The 17,675-nt window shown below is 44.6% G+C and overlaps 1 protein-coding gene across 3 annotated transcripts in view; it reads right to left on the bottom strand.

Moving 5' to 3' along the window:
• The window catches only part of NTRK2 (neurotrophic receptor tyrosine kinase 2), a gene marked incomplete at both ends in the record, with an annotated part of 320,362 nt that overhangs the window by 124,864 nt on the left and 177,823 nt on the right, over window positions 1–17,675 (bottom strand). For all 3 annotated transcript variants that reach the window (XM_080819658.1, XM_080819659.1, XM_080819660.1), the window contains one exon: window positions 15,259–15,447. In XM_080819658.1, coding sequence (XP_080675784.1) covers window positions 15,259–15,447 — 189 coding nt within the window. The remainder of the gene's footprint in view (window positions 1–15,258; window positions 15,448–17,675) is intronic.

Here is a 17,675-nt window from a genome sequence, read left to right as displayed (position 1 = left end):
CAAAAGTACCAGCTTGGACCCAGAGTGCTTGTCTCCACACCTCACCAAGTTTCATGGTCCTTCCAGAAGAGAAACTTCCATAGTGAGTCTGGCCCGGAGCAACAATCCTAAACTCTAACACGCATCAGAATCTTCTAGGGGCTTCTTAACAATACAGATTCTCTGACCTCACTTCCAGTGACTCAATTTGGATAGATATGGTTGTAAGGACTTGATTCTTAGTATCTTCAGTTGTTCTCTCTCCCTCCCCTCTCCATCACACACACGCATGTGCACACATGCACACTCACACAGAACAAGAGGTACCGCACAGTGAGGATCACAAGTCCAAAAGCTTCTCTTGCTGATGATTGCCAAGAGCTGGCTGGCTAGCTGGATGGTGCAGGGTCAAGGGTAACTAGGTACCGATCTCCTCCAACAGTGGTGTCCCCCAGCTTTGCTGGGTCTTTGAGAAGGAAGGGGCTGGGCAAAGCTCAAACAGGAGGCTCTACCGTCACCTCCCAAAGCCATGCAGCTGTCGTCGGGTAGCTCTCCATCAGAGATGAACCCTTGAGACCCTGGTCTTCTCTACTGTGTCATCGCAGGTTGCTTAGAATGCAAAAAGTACTTTTGATAGAACAGGAGGAAGTCTGAAGATTTAAACTACGGGCAAAATGAGAACATTGTAGATATACCACCTCATTAGTCACATTAGCTAGATTCCCAATGTAAACTGCCTCAAATCCTCTGTGGTCCCATGTGTGCATGTTGGGGAGCATGAGAGAGGACTGGCTGGCTGGCTGGCTAAACAGAGGCAGACAGACGGACACTCGGTCAGCACGTGCATAAGAAAACAGTATCTGGACTCAGGCTGCCTTGGTTCCAGCCCTAGTTCTTCTGCCCACTAGCTGTATGTCTTTGGGTAAGTTGCTTAATTCTTCTGTGTCTTAATCTTTTCCACTGTGCAGTTAATGTAATAATAATACCTCCTGCAAGGCAACTGTGTGAATCAAGTGAGATAAATGTATGTAGAGCCCATTACACAGTGGCTGACATGTATTAACAATAAATAGTCACTTGAAACTTACATATTAGTCCCAGGAAGGAGCCATCCGACACACCTAGAGGGTTGGCCCTGAAAACCCCCTTCCCCTTCCCTAGACCTTTCTGAGTTTCTTTCTTTCTTTCTTTCTTTTTTTAAGATTTATTTATCTGAGAGAGGGCATGAGCACACACCCGAAGGAGGTAGGGCAGGGGAAGAGAGAAAGGAAGAGTCCCAAGTAGATCCCCTGCTGAGTGTAGAGCCCCATGTGGGGCTCGATCCCAGGGCCCTGAGATCATGGCTTGAGCCCAGATCAAGAGTCGGATCCTTAACCGACTGAGCCACCCAGGCACCCCACGGGTTTCTTTTAGACAAAGGGCACCCAATCACCTTTCTAAGCTGCCCTTCCTTGGTCCCTGAACTTCAGATCTGCCCAGTGGCCATTGCTTTGGTCCCTGAGGGTCAGTCTGTTCTCATTTTTCCAGAATTTCTCTTCTTTCAGGGCTCATATCCCTTCTCATTTTGGTCTCCTTCTGGAAGCCTCTATGTGCCTTGTGACCAGTTCTCCTCCATAAAGTCACCTTTGAACTTGAACACGAGGCCTTCTGAGACATTATTCTCTCCTAATACAAAGCATAGAGCATGATCATGCCTGAAACCCATTTTACAAAACCATCTAGGAGAATTCTCGAAATGTAAACCACTTGGGAAGTGGCGGGAAAGAACAGGAAGAAAGCTTTCAACCCAACAGCGAATGGACATGGCCACAGGCGTAGATAACATGCCACTCACATGGAAAGTCTGCCTAACTTCTGCTCCTAATGGAATCAGAGGGACGTTTCACTTCTTAACCACGCCTGACACTCAGTGAAGTAGAGTTTTTCCCTCAAAGCTACAGTGAGATTCCAAATACAGTAGACACAATTATCCTTCTGTCTGTTCATTCATTTATTCATCAGGTTTATTACACACCTACCATGTCCTGGGCACTGTTCTAGAAGCCGGAGATGCCATAGCACTTGTTTATCCACAGAACGCTCCATGATTGAAAACCTAGAAAATTGTCAGGGCACCTGAGTGGCTCAGTGGGTTAAGCTTCTGCCTTTGGCTGAGATCGAGTCCCACATCGGGCTCTCTGCTCGGCAGGGAGCCTGCTTCCTCCTCCCTCTCTCTCTGCCTGCTTCTCTGCCTACTTGTGATCTCTATCTGTCAAATAAAATAAATAAAATCTTAAAAAAAAAAAGAGAGAGTAAACACTGGGTCAGAAAAGAATGTGTGCGTTTTGACTAACCTCAACATTCTAGCTCCTCTGTGCTCGTCAAGCCCAGTGAAGACTTCTGAGGTTTTGGGGAACAGGTGTTACTATTTATTAAAAATGAGCATGAGGTACTGGTCACATATATGAATGTGTCTTGGCTCCTTGATGTCCCCTGACCTTACGAAGCTCCTGACTGTGTTCTTCCAATGGAAGAAATGCCACTTATGAGTGCAGACTCATGTTTTTCAAAGAGACCCCCCCCCCCCCGCCGGAAGCTAAATATCTATAAGAATTTTGACCCCTTTCAACAAGGCAGTTTGGAAACGGGAATTTTTGCACGGAAAACGAAAGAATGAGTCACTGAGTGTAAGCCAGAAAAGCGGCTCATCTGTCCTACGAGATGCCCATACGCAGCTGGCATCAAAATCGGTTGCCTGTGGAATGACTGGGGAGAAGGCATTACTAGCCTCTGTGTCCTCTCGGGACCCCTAGAAGAGGGTGACCAGGTGGGAACCGTGGGTGCCCCAACCCTCACAGCACTGCCTACAGAAACTCAGTAAATGTGTGCACCTCCATTCGCTCCTAAAACACTTTGCACTCTTTGAACTCTGGCCTCTGAAAGACGGACATCAAGTTCACCTAGGAAACATGTGCTAATCTCAGAAGCATGAAGGCATTCCAAAGAGTCAGAGGTATCTACAGGACAGAGTGCTTTTCCCAGGAGTTTCTGCAATGAAACAAAAAAGGAGTGGAGAAGGGGAAAAGCTGAGATTTTATGTGATTTAAATTAAAGAATAAGGACTGATTTTTCATGAGTGTTTAGTATTTCTGGTAAGGACTCTATGGAGAAAAGCTCACTGGTGAGCCAGCACGCCCTGGGTCAATCGACCCTTATATACGAAACTGGGCCTGGGATCAGCGACTCCTGGCTCCTTTTTATACCAATAGCAGGTTCACCACCTGCCATATGGCATTCCTTGGCCTTCGTGTTTGAAGGTTAATACACTCAGCCCACCTTGATAAGCTCACATGAAAGGTGCAATGCCAACACTATCATTCCTCTCGCAGAGTTAGAAAATTGCTAGACATTATTTTTGGAAAAGGTCAGCAACAACATTAGGCTAGATGAAGGAGCCGCAGACATTAGGGAGGCTGCTTGGGCCTAACTATAAACTCTCCCATGTGTTCGGGGTGTAATTCGGGTTTGGTAATTCTCCTAACCTCGCCAGGCCCCAGTTTGCTCACCTGTAAAACAGAGTAATAATATCTGTTCTGCAGCATTGACCAGGATTCCTGTTTTTTTCAATGTAGAAATGCCAACTCATAGGGCCTGGCGCGTAAAAAGCATTAGATACTGCTTGTTTAATGATAATAAAAATGCAGACTTTACAAAAGGGGCTTGTGACATTAAAGAACAGGTTAAGTGAAAATAAACTATTTTAAATCTCAAATATTATATCTTTAATTCAGCTAATATAATGCTAAAACTCCAAATATGGGAAAAGAAAACAATATCTAATAAATTTTTTAAAAGAATTTTACCTGTATGTTAGATTTTTATCTAATTTTCTTCCCTAGATTATTTCTCAAAGTTACCAAGAAAGGTCCCCTGACCCTCTTATCTTTTCTACCTTTTTAAAAGAATCTCTGTCTCTCTCTCTCTCTCTCTTTTTTTTTTTTTGGCAGCTTTGCTCATTTCCTCACTCTGGAGAGTTACGTACAAAACAAAAAATGCAGTGAGAAGACGAGAGTGTATGTATCTCTACAGATATTAATGCTGGCCATGCTGAGCTGACTGAGCAAAAGGGAATGAGAGAAATATTTCTTCAGGGTCAGACGGGGTAGAGGTGAAGAAGGTCAGTCAGTCCAGGAATACAGGAAGGAGAGAAGACTAGACCCTGATCAGCCCAGCCATTCATGTATACAAAACTGGGCTTTGCCATGGTGAGGTTGACACAAGATCCAGGTCAGAAAGAAGCCTGTACCCAGGGACAGGCCTAGCATTGAAAGGAGAGAGATTCTCACTTTCTGCACAAAATTTAAGAAAATGCCCAAAATTCAGTGATTGAGATGCATAATACTTTAATGCAGTATTTTTCAAAATAAAAATTAATGCAAACAGCGATAATGAAGAAAATAACAAGATTTTAAAGAAAGGCAGGATCTGACCCTGAACTTGCAGGACTCAACTCACTTAATCCCAGCCCTCTCCGATCCATTTTTCTTTAAAGTTTTGAGAGTTTCTTGCAGATTTTTTGCATTTTTTGTCCTTTATTTTTATATTATTTTTCTTTTTTTTAAGATTTTATTTATTTATTTGACAGACAGAGATCACAAGTAGGCAGAGAGGCAGGCAGAGAGAAAGGAAGGGAAGCAGGCTCCCCGCGGAACAGAGAGCCCGACGCGCGGCTTGATCCCACGGCCCTGCGATCACGATCTGAGCCGAAGGCAGAGGCTTTAACCCACCGAGCCACCCAGGCGCCCAGTATATTATTTTTCTTTTTAAGTAGGAGCCCAATGCAGGGCTCTAACTCATGACCCTGAGATGAAGAGTTGGATATTTAATGGACCAAGCCACCCAGGGGCCCCTATTTTTTGTCATTTATTTTGGCATTAAAATATCATTTATCTTGATTTCTGTGATTGTTGGTGCCCCTTTAAATTCTGTGCCTTAGTGAAGCCCTCACCTGCCTTACCCTAGTCCTGGCCCTCCCTGGGTGCACAGGGAGCTGCATGAAAGCAGAGAGAGCCTGCTTGGGAGCTCACTGGGAACCAGTGGGGACAATCTCTACGCAGTTTTTCCTGGTGCTTTTTGGAATCCCAACACTCAGTTTATCTTCTTAAGTCCATGTAAGAAGAATCATTGGTAGGTGACAAAAGCAGGCAACGGAAACATGGATCTCACAGTTGTCTTTATTGGTAAACGTGTTTGGCTCTGAATGATCAACTACATCACAAATTCCAATACAACAGATCTCATTTCCATGTACATGTCTGCATAATAGAGAATTCCAAGCTCCACTGCTCACTCACACATAGACAAACCCTGGAGTCTCTGAACAGAGCAAAAGAATTTAAGTCACATTTTAGGTCTGCTCTCTTGCATCCGAGGAGAGAGGGCAATAAAGTGGAACAAAGTGTAGCAGTCCACAGAGACCTCTCCCGAACGCACCCCCTGACGGCGGTGCATCAGAGGGCTGAAGGGTGAGACATGCCGGGCAAGGCAGCAGGCCGGCGTCTGGCTATGGTGGGGAAGCAGGGAGACCTCAGAGAGGGGATGGGTGCAACACCCAGATGTGGTATGGAACCAGCATCCCCTTCTTTCAAAAGTGGGCAGAGGGTGTGGGCCCCATGAATTCATCATCCCCCATCAACCTCTCCCAGATCTCTGCCCACACGCAGAAACTCTGCCCTCAGTAACATGATGGCATTGAAATGTTATCACCAACAGCCATACCCATGTGTCAGCTGTCAGACCAAAATCTGCCTAGGATCTACTTCCACTGGAACTTGGGGTGTCATGTGTAGGAAAAGGCAGAGAGTACATCGAGCCCAGAAGAGAAGCAGGGTTCAGGAAGTGAGGGACGATCCTACTCCCTTTGCTAATCTGCCATCTTATCCCTCCCCAAGCTCAGGAGTTCAGGAATCTAAGGGAGAGCAACCCATTGCCCATTTCCTACTGATGAAATGACTGCTCTCCTCTTCCCAAACCGAGGTTGATAAAAGTCTAGCTGGGCTCAAGGAAAACCTTATATGTCAATAGAGGAATTTTTACCATCAAAGTCAAAACAAAAGCTCTAAGGAGGGAAACACCCTTGGGGAGAAACAAAGGGCCCTCTCTCAATGAGGCTCTGGCAAGGAGACAGGAGGAGATCTGCTCCTGGGGGTATCAGCAAACGGCGCTGCCGGAAGTAGGAACTGGGAAGAAATGTGCTCCTTAGCATCATGGTTCCCAAACCATGGAAGAAGAAGAGGCAGAGTGGCAGCTTGAGAGGGGCAGAAGGATGGATACTTATGGTTCAGAAGGAATATATAGACCAGGAGAGAGACAGTATGAGGCCCCTTAGTACTCGACTAACAGAAGGTAAGAATCTTGAGTCCTGTCTCTGGGCAACAAGTTAATTTCTTTCTGTTCTTTTGGCAACGGAGGGAAGGCCAGCTTCCGTTACTCCAAAAGTGAACTGTGGTCCGGAGCAAGGCTGGAAAGAGAACTGGCTATGAGGGTAGAAACGGACGCAGACATCCGACCTTCTTGGAGGAAAACAATTCAGGTGGCTTCTCCATGGTTCTGTCTCTGCCTATTTGACCAGCAGACACAGCGCGTAATCTGCTCTGGAAAAGGCATTCTCTAACACGGAGATGAACTCTTTTGATATCATTAGGTAGCATAGGATCTTATCTTGTCCCCTCTACATCAACCACTTTGTTGGGACATTAGGACTATGCGACTCAGTCTACTTGTCCTCATCCCCTGATAATGAGCTTGGTTTCCACCTAAACACACCGAGAAGGTCAATGGCATGGTTCAATAATTGTGCTAAGTAATAGCAGCAGGATAGAGAATGTTGCTGTCTACCCATATTCATAGCGTGTACAGCAACCGATAAGATTAATTTAGACCCTAGGCATTAGCATTCGATTTTTATTTTCTTCCTAGAATTCTTCCCTCCCTACCACTCCTGCTTCGATTCAAGCTCACACCAATCTCATCTCTTAAAAATGATAGGAATCTCTCTGTTCTGAACTCATTTTTAGACTCTCTCAGTGTTAATCCAACCCTGACATACTTCTTAAGTCATACTGTTGCTAGAGGTCCCCTTGCCAGAAACTCAGTGCAGGCCTTGATGCCTGAGTCACCAAAAGAGGAAGGCTTTCAGGGTAAAAAGTCTGGAGAACATCAGGCAGCTGACTCCATTAAGTTTAGGTATGGCTGAATGGCTAAGGGGACATTCCAGCTTATCAGAGGCCCTTGCACAGCGTGGGGACCCTGGGTGGAAGAAATAATGAGAACTAATATGAGAATAGATAATGGGAAACATACTAGATGTAAGCAGCTAGGCCCGTAAGATTCAGTGCACTCAGGTCCCTGAGAGGAGCTAAGCGGATCGGGCTGACGACTAGGGGACAAAAGGTAGTCGTCTGTTTCAGCTGAGCAATGAGCCACATTTGGAGTCATCGACAGTGTTGACCCTAAACCAGCGCTGTCAGCCTGCCTTGGCCAAGCCTCTTACTTCTGGAGTCTTCCCAGCTCACGACACAGTCCTCATTTCCTCTATGACACTCACCATGAGAGAGCCGAACACCTCTGGATTTAGGGTCCCCCTAGACCAGACCTGAAGTGGCCACGTTTGGCCCCCCAGCCTACCTTAGCCCCCAGGTACCACCAAGTAAATAGGAACCCTGAAACTGGCAATAATATACTCAGCGTGCTTCCTACAGACCTTCTGGCACAATCTACCCAGGGTGAACCATTACTACAGAACTAGGAACAAAGCCCAGCGTAAGTACAGGCAGAGAAAAAACCAATGGTATATCACAGGATGTTAAAAGGATAGTCACAGGACTGGAAAGCCACCTATGTATTCCAGTGAGATCAGCTGCTATCTCTAACCGTTGGACTTATGGCTGGTTTTTTAATTTCATCTTTATTTCTTATGTTTTCCAAATTTCCTACTGTAGCCTATATTACTTATTTTTTATTTTAATGTACCTCATTTTGGGGACACCTGAAGCCTCTCAGGGAGTAACTAAGACTTAATTCTGTCTTTCCAGCAGCAATCACCGGGCCTATACCTGCCCAGGGTGACCTGCCTAGGAGAGGGTTCCTAGGAATCCTCTCGTTCCTGGTGGTCACTCTGACTCCCACATTCCTTTTTCCTTTGGGCACAAGGACTGCCTTTTCATTTTCCCCTCTTAAGGAGCTCACGCATGGCAAAAGACACAGCCTTGTCTCAGCTGAGAGAGGACAGCAGGGACCCAGCAAGGATCCCCAAAGGGGGGTCCCGCTTAGGCGCCGGGCCCTCGCAGTAAGAAGACCTTTGTGCTTGGCTATCAGGTTGAACGAAGACGTAGTTCTCCCTCCACTTCTTTCCTGTCCCTAGTATGGAGCAAATTCGTCTCACCCGCTTTTCAAGGGAAGTGACAACAGCCAAGGAAAAGGACACTGAAACGAACAACTGTAACATGAGTGACCGGAAGGACAACGTGGAGAGCTGGAACGGGGGTAACGGGAGACGAAGCCCAGCCACGGTGGGTCACCGTCTGGGACGGGCAGAATGAGTGAAGATGGAAAAAGTCCGTGCATCACGAGGAGGAGACCTGCTCTCCCTTGGAAGTTCTGCCATAGAGGACGGAGCGTCACGCCCCAGAAAACCTCCCATCATGCCGTCTCCACTTAACCACAGGGAGCACTCAACTGCTCCCAGCAGCTGGGTCGCGGGGGCCTCCTCGCAACCGAGGAGGCTCCCCTGCATTTGTGTTTGCTGAGCTGGCCCCCGTCCACAATCTGCCGGCACATGCAAGGGTGACCAACCGGAAACCAAACCGGGAGGGCAGCTTGATTCCAGTCCCCCTGCTGGTCCCCGTGCTCCGCTGGTGGCTGGGCCTGGGGCAAGGCCCAGAATAAATGCATTAGGATCCTGCCTCTACTGGCAGGCTTCCAGGACATCACAGATGAGTTGGTGAAATCAGAGGGAAGTGTCTACAGTTGGTGGGGAGTGGGGGGTTATGCTTAGATCCACCTCAGGCTGGTCGATGGTGTGCAAGTAAAAACAGTTCTGAGAACAACCCTGGGAGTGTTCCCCTCAATCCATAGTCGTTTTTCCCTGTTAGCCATTGGATGTAGGCTTGGAGTGGTTTCTCTAGAAGGTCCAGGTAGCCTATGACAGGCTGGCATTTCTTTCTTTCTTTTTTTTTTTTTTTTTTTTGAGAACAAATAATATCACCCAGGGGTCAAATGCTGATAAAATGACGTCTCTTATCTCACTTAGTCCTAAGTGCGCTTGGAATGGGTTTGCTAACGTATCTTCATCTCAGTGGAATTTGTAACATGGCTTACATTTTAAATGTAATTATGCAGCATGTATTCATTTCCTTTCTTCTAGGGAACTCAAGTTGCTTTTTAAAGCATTATTTGATAGCTTTTTCCCATCTCCTCTGGAGTTGAAAAGAGAATATGATATCAAGCTGTTCTAGCTAGCAATGGGGAACTATGGCACCGAGAGGGAGACAGAATTAGACTGGGACCTACAGTTTCGAACCATGAAGACCCCCGAGGGACGAGTTGTCAACCCCGTGTGCTGTAAACGAAGCTGTTTCTAAGGATCCAAAAATAACTGCATTCTCCCTCCGTCCTAACACTCGCTGGGCAGAATGGGCTATGCTTATTTTTAAAGTGCAGGTCACAGCCTTCAAAGGGATATAAACAATTCCCCAAGCAGCTATTACTTGGCCGATTAGATGCTTAGAAGAAAGTATACTTTTTTTTTTTTTAAGATTTTGTTTATTTATTTGACAGACAGACATCACAAGTAGGCAGAGAGGCAGGTAGAGAGAGAGGAAGGGAAGCAGGCTCTCTGCTGAGCAGAGAGCCCGATGCGGGGCTCGATCCCAGGACCCTGGGATCATGACCTTAGTCGAAGACAGAGGCTTTAACCCATTGAGCCACCCAGGCACCCCGAAAATATACTTTTGAAAGACAAAATTAATAGGCAAAAGATAGAGAAGAGTGCTAAAGCAATTGTTTCTACCTGGTCTTAAATCCCATTCCTCACCATGGAAATTGACCCCAGGCACAAGCTGTAGGGAGGCTTGAAGATAAGCCTGGGGAACTCTGAGGACCCCCATCCCTTGATCTAATGAGCTCATGGGGTCCTGGACATGATTCAGAATTTGTGCTCGTGGGTACTCAAAGTAATGTTACAAATATGTTTAAAACCTCCGCAGTTGTGTGAAAAATATTGCCTCCAATCCTCCCCTTATTGGCAACACGATGATGGTGTGGGAATGGCAGTTAAGGGAGCAGGAGGAGTGCCCTGTGCGATCTTTTCAACTACAGTGAAACACGCGCCTCGTCCTTTTTATGTCTTATTTCCCTAGTCTTAGCTGGTCTAGGTATCTGTGCTCATCTACATAACTGCCTAATAAGCATGAAGCCAATGAGAAGACAGACAGACAGACACACACACACACACACACACACACACACACACGCGTGAACTATAATACCTGGAGAAGTATGGCACACTCTGCAGGAAGTCAATAAATATCCATTTTTCCTTGGAAGCAGAACCAAAGGGAAGAAGTCAGAATTCTTTATATGCATCTGCCGCAGGGAGTTACAGCCCTAGGTACTCGCAGAGGGCATGCATTACAAGGACAAACACATACAGTTCATGTTCAGAGACAGTTCTAATTTAATTCTGGCCCCAGGCCTAGGACCCTAGCTAATTTACAAGGCTGCTCTAAGAAAGACACACGTTTGGGGATGACAGTAAGTCTATAGCATTTGCTTTTCTTGCAGGGGAAGCTATAACGCCTTCCCACCCTTCAAATGAACCCCAGATTGTTGATTCGGAGGGTTTTGCTGGTTAGTGGTTCTTTCTTTGTTTCTTTGTTTCTTTGTCTCTTTCTTTCTTTCTTTCTTTCTTTCTTTCTTTCTTTCTTTCTTTCTTTCTTTCTTTTTCAGCTCAGAAGGTGTATTTCCACTGTACCCTGTCAAAATCTTTCCCAGCCGTCAAGGAGAGGATAGCACACGGCTGCCCTTGAGCCGAGTTTGTGACTCCTACTGGGAAACCACCCCATGCTGTCAGATGATGTGGTTTTCAGACACGTCTACACAGACTAGTTGAATTAAAGACCAACTCCAGACTTGATGTTGCTGAGCCCCTCAGCTCCATCTTGCCATCCTGATTGGTCGAGGAGATGGGTCTAGAGTTACAGTGGCACAGCATTTTGAGGGCTTAGTCATTAGAGCACACTGCTTTCTCTTTGGAAGGCAACTTCTTGCTTGGCTAGGTTATGGAAGCTAAGGAGTGACGTCAAGGTGTTGTCTGGCCACAATTTGCAGATAACCATAGAACTCTTCTCCTCCATCAGGCATGGATTTAGCCTCCTTTAGTTCCTGCAGTGACACAGGAGCCTCCAAATACCAAATTATTATCAGGCGGTCTTGGGGGAAGCTCTGGGCCCTGCAATAAAGTAGACAGACTTGCTATTGGAAAGTGCTCGGGAGCAATGCAGCCCTGTCCAGCTCGCTCTAAATTTCCTACCAACCATCTCTGGACTTTTTTAATGAGTCCACTCACAGAGCTCCTGAGAGTGGAAAGGTACTTCGGGGGATATAATTGATCATCTTTTGCTTAAGCAGTCTTACACATCATTTAAAGCAATCTGGTTTGATCCTCTTTGTTTGTTGTTTTGTTTTTAAAGTAAAGCTATGCAAGCATGGAGGCTGTGTCATTTTGGATGGGCCACTGCTGAGCGCTGTTTGCAAAATAAGGTGTATTAACTGATCTTTAAGGTCAGACTCAGAGGTCACAACAGGATGCTGGACTAGGGACCAACTCTGACTCCCACTGACAAAATTTATTGATTCCACACAGTGTTTTAAATCTGAGGGAATTCATAGAAAAATAATAAATGCTGTTCTTGCTGGGAAAACGAGAGGATCTGGTAATAGCAGGCCAACGTTCTAGTAAGGTCTTCACTATGCCACATCATCTTTCTGACCCAGCCCGTTCCTCATATGACCTGCCTGATCCTATAGGTAAATAGTGGTTAGGACTCTTGCTCTGAACCAATCTATCTGGGTACGCTGTGATTATATGATCATATCTGTAACCACCGCTGTGCCCAACAAGACTCCCTGAGGGCAAAGAACACACTACCATCCTCACCAAATCTCTGGTTGTCTAGCATTGTAAAAGTGTTGTGGGTAGTCAATAAATATTTATTGAATTGAACTTCACCTTCTATATTAGATTCTTACAATTCAGTGAAATGAGAATGGGACCATTCCAGGTAAGATCACGCATCTATTCCAAAGCCAACATCTTTGAATAGCATGTCGATTTAGGAAAGAGAAGTAAATGTGCTGGTTTGTTGCCCATGCCTCTAACGGGGTCCAGAGGTTGGTGGTGTCCCATCCATGGGGTGTTTTGCTTTAAGTATATGGCAAACGTCCTAAACTTTTTCTGAGATCTTCTTAAATTTGTTTTTCAAATGCAACATATCCAACTTCTTGGAAGACCTGTTTTTTTCTTTGAAGGTTAGTTTGTAAAAATATTCAATGGGATTCACTTGATTGAATGCTAAGCTCCCAAAATTTCATAGGCCTCTAGCAACAAATCTCTCTGTATGTCAGTTCTATGTTTTTAAATATTTTAATTTCTGGATGACTACAACTAGAATGCTCAAAGAAAAGGGTTTTGCGGGGGGTCAAAAGCTTTTTTCTGCTAAATTGTTATCCAAATCTGGTGAAGCTGGCTAATATATTATTAAAAATATGTCTAACAAATAAACTACTGTGTAGGCAAGTTTAGTAGGAGGAGAGCCAATGAAAAAGACTATGGTTCATCTTTACTTGTTATAAGTCTGTTGGTAATTAATATTTCAGTAATACATAACCACATCTGGCCAACATCTGGCCAACAGCAAAGGTACACCATGTCCTTTGCTATGAAGTTCAACAGATAACAGTTCCTGCTCTCTAGGAGCTTACAATCTAACCTAAATAAGACTACAGAAACACATACACGAGGATGGCCAGAGCCAGGACTTAACATGAGGCAACAGATACATTGAAGATAAAGGAAAAAATTATGGGATAAAGAAGGACATTTAAGAAAGAATGAAGAGAAGGAAAGAAGTAGACTGCTTCTTCATTCCCATTCCTTTGAAAAAGATTCATGGAAGATGTGTGATGTTAAGTGTTCTTAAGATTATGAAAGAGCACATGACTTAATGCCTGGAAAGAAGAAAATTTCTTCTGGTGTAAGATGCTGGCTGAGTGGCTAGGAACCCTGAGCCGGGTAAGGACCACGGGGTAGAAGGGCCCCACAAGACTTTATAAGACAGCCAAATGGAAAATCAATGGTCTAGAGTCCTCTGGTGGAGGACAGAAACTGAGGGGAGGCTACAAGTCTCCTAAACTTGCTTCCCACGCCTTCTAGAGAGAGATGGCATAGAGTGGCCAAGCCACAAGTACAAGACTTCTCCAAAATAACCAAAATGTCTAATGAAAACCATTTGTAAAATCTCTATGGACTCTAGATTAAGGAAACCACCTTGAGAAAGTTTCTGTGAGACGTCTTAGGGCCGAAAGCACTTCCAGACAGAACTACAGACTCAGCAGCCACTTAGCCCACTTTGTTTTTGGTTCTCATTTGTTTGTTTGCTTTACTGCTCATTGGTTCATTTTCTCTTGTTGAATGTGTTGGGCTGATGCTTGGTTAGAGATAACCAAACCCATGCTTCGGTTAGAGAAACCAAAGGAGATCAAACTTTTGAGGATAGGTTATAATACAGCTTCGGGCTAGCTGAAGTAAATCACACAGCCTGGGACTGATCGGGGGGCAGTCCCAGGGGTGGCAGGGGTGGCAAAAGACTCTCTTTCTAGGGAGCACAATCAAAATGATGACAGATTCTCACATCATAGGACTCTGCTTTACCTCATTCAATATTTGACTATCAGGCATGGAGGGTATTTCAAGGACCTTTGGAAGATAGTTATCTCTACAAAGAATGCACATTTTAATGCATCTTTTTCACAATGGACGATATTAGGATTAATAATAGCTTGATTTCAAACAATATTTTTTTATTTCAAGGAGCTCAATATTTCTCATATATGCTATTCTATTTATCTCGTCATATCACGTATTCAACTGAAAACTATGGTGGGGTCCAGTCTCACACATTACAAGCTCATAATACTGTTCTTCCTAATGATTATATTCAAATCCAACATTCACCATATCTTGGGGTGATATGAATAGGTGAATGAATAGGAAAAAATTACAGGTGTTTCCTTATATACGAAAAGATACCCATTGCTAACCCCCTTTATCCTGTGAGAGGTCTTAGTGGAAAGTCAGCCCCAAAATCTAACTTTGTAATTGTCCCACCTTACCTCTAAGGCAAGGCAGAAGAACAGTATTTAAGATGGAGTAAGAACATGCCAAATAGAAGATGCCCATTCATCATTGTCAGGTGAACCCCTGGGATCTAGTCCACCTGATGTTCTAGCCCTCATAGCCCCTTATTCGTGTATGAAGAAAGGCCTGCAGTTCCAATGGCATAAGCCTATTTGCCGACTGTGTTTTATTTTTTGCTTTCCATAAGGCCATGTTCCGTTTCTTATACTTGAGCAGTGGCTCTAAAGATAGGATAAGAGTCTTTGAGAGAAATCCCAAGCTTCTCAACAGAGGCTAACAGGTTATCTGTTGTGATGTCTCTTTCCTATTGTGGCATGATAACAAATCTCATACTGGGAAGAAGGACCGAACAAAGAATACAGATATACCCAAATTGATACCACCTGTGAGCAACACAGAACCTTGCTGACTACCAGTGCTGTATATTTGAATGACTTTCAGTAAATCAAATTTAAACCCCACCAATCACCTATCTTTTGTAACTGATGAATATGCTGTCTCCTGATACTTCTGGTTTCTGTCTCTATCTTTTCCAAGATAAGCATGCCTCGATTCCAACTTCACAGTGACAAATGGTTTGGGAAAATGGATCCCAAGAGAAGTCGGTACTACCCACAGTTCCAAGCCCAGCAGGACACACACCCTGAGAATTCCATAAGCAGCAAACTAAAGGAGCCATTCCATAGGCCCAAAGCCCCACGAATCCTCAGACATTTCACAGCCCCCCCTCCGCCCCGCTCATCCTCGTCAGGCACTGTGATAAACACGCTGATTGATACCGCTGTGCAGCAAACAGGCCAGTAAGTATAAACAGCTGTACTTACATGTGTCTGGCTTGAGCTGACTGTTGGTGATGCCAAAGTACTGGGGATTTTCAATGACAGGGATCTTGGTCATTCCAATAATGACGGCATCGGGGCCGCCCTCTGAAGATGATGGGGTGTTACTCCCATTGGAGATGTGATGAAGTGGGCTGGCAGAGTCATCGTCATTGCTGATAACCGAAGCTGGGCCTGGAGTTGGAAAAAAAATACACATTCTCCTGTAATTTTTCCATTCCCTTGTTGAGCTGTATTCACATACATAAAGTTCACTCGTTTAAAGCGTACAACTCAGTGGTTTTCAGTATATTCAGAAAGTCGTGCAGCTACCACTATAGTGTGATTTCAGGACATTTTGATCATCCCAGTTAGCAGTCACTCCCCAGGCCTCCCACTCCCAGCCCCAGGCATCTACAAATTTGCTTTCTGTCTCTGTGGATTTCTTTCCTGTCTCTAGGGATTTATTCTGGACATTTCATAGAAATGCAATCACATAATATGTGATCTTTTGGAACAGGCCACTTTCACTTAGCATGCTTTTCAGCTTCATTCGGGTTGTAGCATAGGTCATTACTTTATTCCTTTTTGTTGCCAAATAATATTCCATTGTATGTATGTTACGTTCTGTGGATCCATTCATCCACTGACGGACATTTGGGTGTTTCCGCATTTTGAGTGTTATGAATAATGCTGCCATGAACCTCTGTGTATAAGTTTTTCCATGGACATACGTTTTTCATTTCTCCTGGGCAGAATTGCCAGGTCATGTGGGAGCTCTCTGTTTAACATTTTGAGGAACTGCCAGACTGAGTTCCAAAATGGCTGCACCATTTTCTATTCCCAAGAGCAATGTGTGAAGGTTCCAATGTCTTGACTTCCTTCTCTGGTAAGTTAATATGCAGCTTTGCTCTCTGTTCTCTGAACATCTTTAGAACACTCATTCATTGAAACTCGCAGCATGAGTGTAGGATTCCTGTGTCACCATATACTGAAAAGTGTCCTAGCAGTTCAAAGATCTGAGGGCTTTTCTCCACTCTTTGGACAAGTCACTTACCGGTTTTTTTGTACCTCTACACCCACTTAAATTTGTAAGATGTGCAAAAGAATATCTGCTTGTTCTTTATGAGACTCTAGATAGGGAAGTGCATTATAAATTTAAAGGTGCTTCATGAGTATGAATTACTATTAGGTATTACTAAAGAAACTTACAACTGGAGGACTGAAATTACACCAGGTGGTCCTATTACTATGTTTCTCCTTCTGCATACAAAATACTTTCATGACAATAACGGATCAAGCCCATGGCAAAGTTGCCTGCTTTGCCTTTAGCCCTAATCTTATTTGTAGATCATTCCATGGATGTCTTTATAGTAACACAATAAGCATAACATTTTTCACACAAGACTTAAACTTTCTAGTCTCAAGTCTAAGAACATGTGTGCCCATAAACAGGGTCTACTGTGTCTTGTCTAAACAATTTATCTATCGACCACTAAACCCAACCAGTCTGCAAACAAAACCAGATGCACAGTGACAAAGGTCAATGGGAAAGCTTCAAAGCAATTAAGGTCTCACTGGCTCATGATCCACACTCTACACGTGGGACATAAACAAACACCCTGGACTACATTACATGGGTTTCGGCAACGTTTTGAGCGGCTGCAAGATCCCACGGAAGCAGACCGCTGGCCACAGCCACTGGCACAAGCCAAGAGAAATGTAGGAGGGAAAGATACGGAGGAAAAGCAAAAGACAGAAGCGACTATTAGTCAAGGCAACTGTGTTCCAGGGGAAGAAAAGACCGAATTGCTACCTGCTGAGTAAGGGATTGTGTTTTCATCCACTCCCCCAGGATACAGGTTTCCCCACCTCCATCCTTCTCTACCCTATCCCTCTCAGTTAATTAAGGATTTCAGGGAAAGGCACAGCAATTCGAAAGACAAAAGTCATTGTGCCTTACCTTTTTGAGCCCCTTGTGAAAGAAAGACACTGATAATCCGTCCAGACCTCCAAGATGCATATTCCCCCTCAAAGGGATTATCACAGTTTGCAGTGATAACAATTGGACGTTCCCCAGCTAGCTGAATCTTAAACAAACTACGCAGGAGGCAGCCAACTGCTATTATAGGTAATTTTTTAAAGCATCTTCTCAAGGGGATGTACATTTCAGTTGCCTTTAGTGACACGCTCTGGCTTAATTCTGCAAACAAGTCCTCACACAGCCAACTTAGAATCTGCAGAATGCTCAGAGTGAAAGCAAGCTCGCTGGTTGTGCTTATCCTGTGCCTAGCTCACCGGCATTAGCAAAGAGTGGAAATTCTGCCAAAAGTAGCTATAAAGACAAGTTCTTTCCAATATCCTTAACCATCTCTGTTTTAAGATTTGCTTCCTGACAGGCTTAGATCACCCAGAGCTTAAAC

This window comes from Martes martes (genome assembly GCF_963455335.1).
Source record: "Martes martes genome assembly, chromosome: 12".
NCBI classification, from domain to species: domain Eukaryota; kingdom Metazoa; phylum Chordata; class Mammalia; order Carnivora; family Mustelidae; genus Martes; species Martes martes.
The sequence above is the reverse complement of the archived record's forward strand: the minus strand, read 5'-3'. Positions and strand labels throughout refer to the sequence as shown.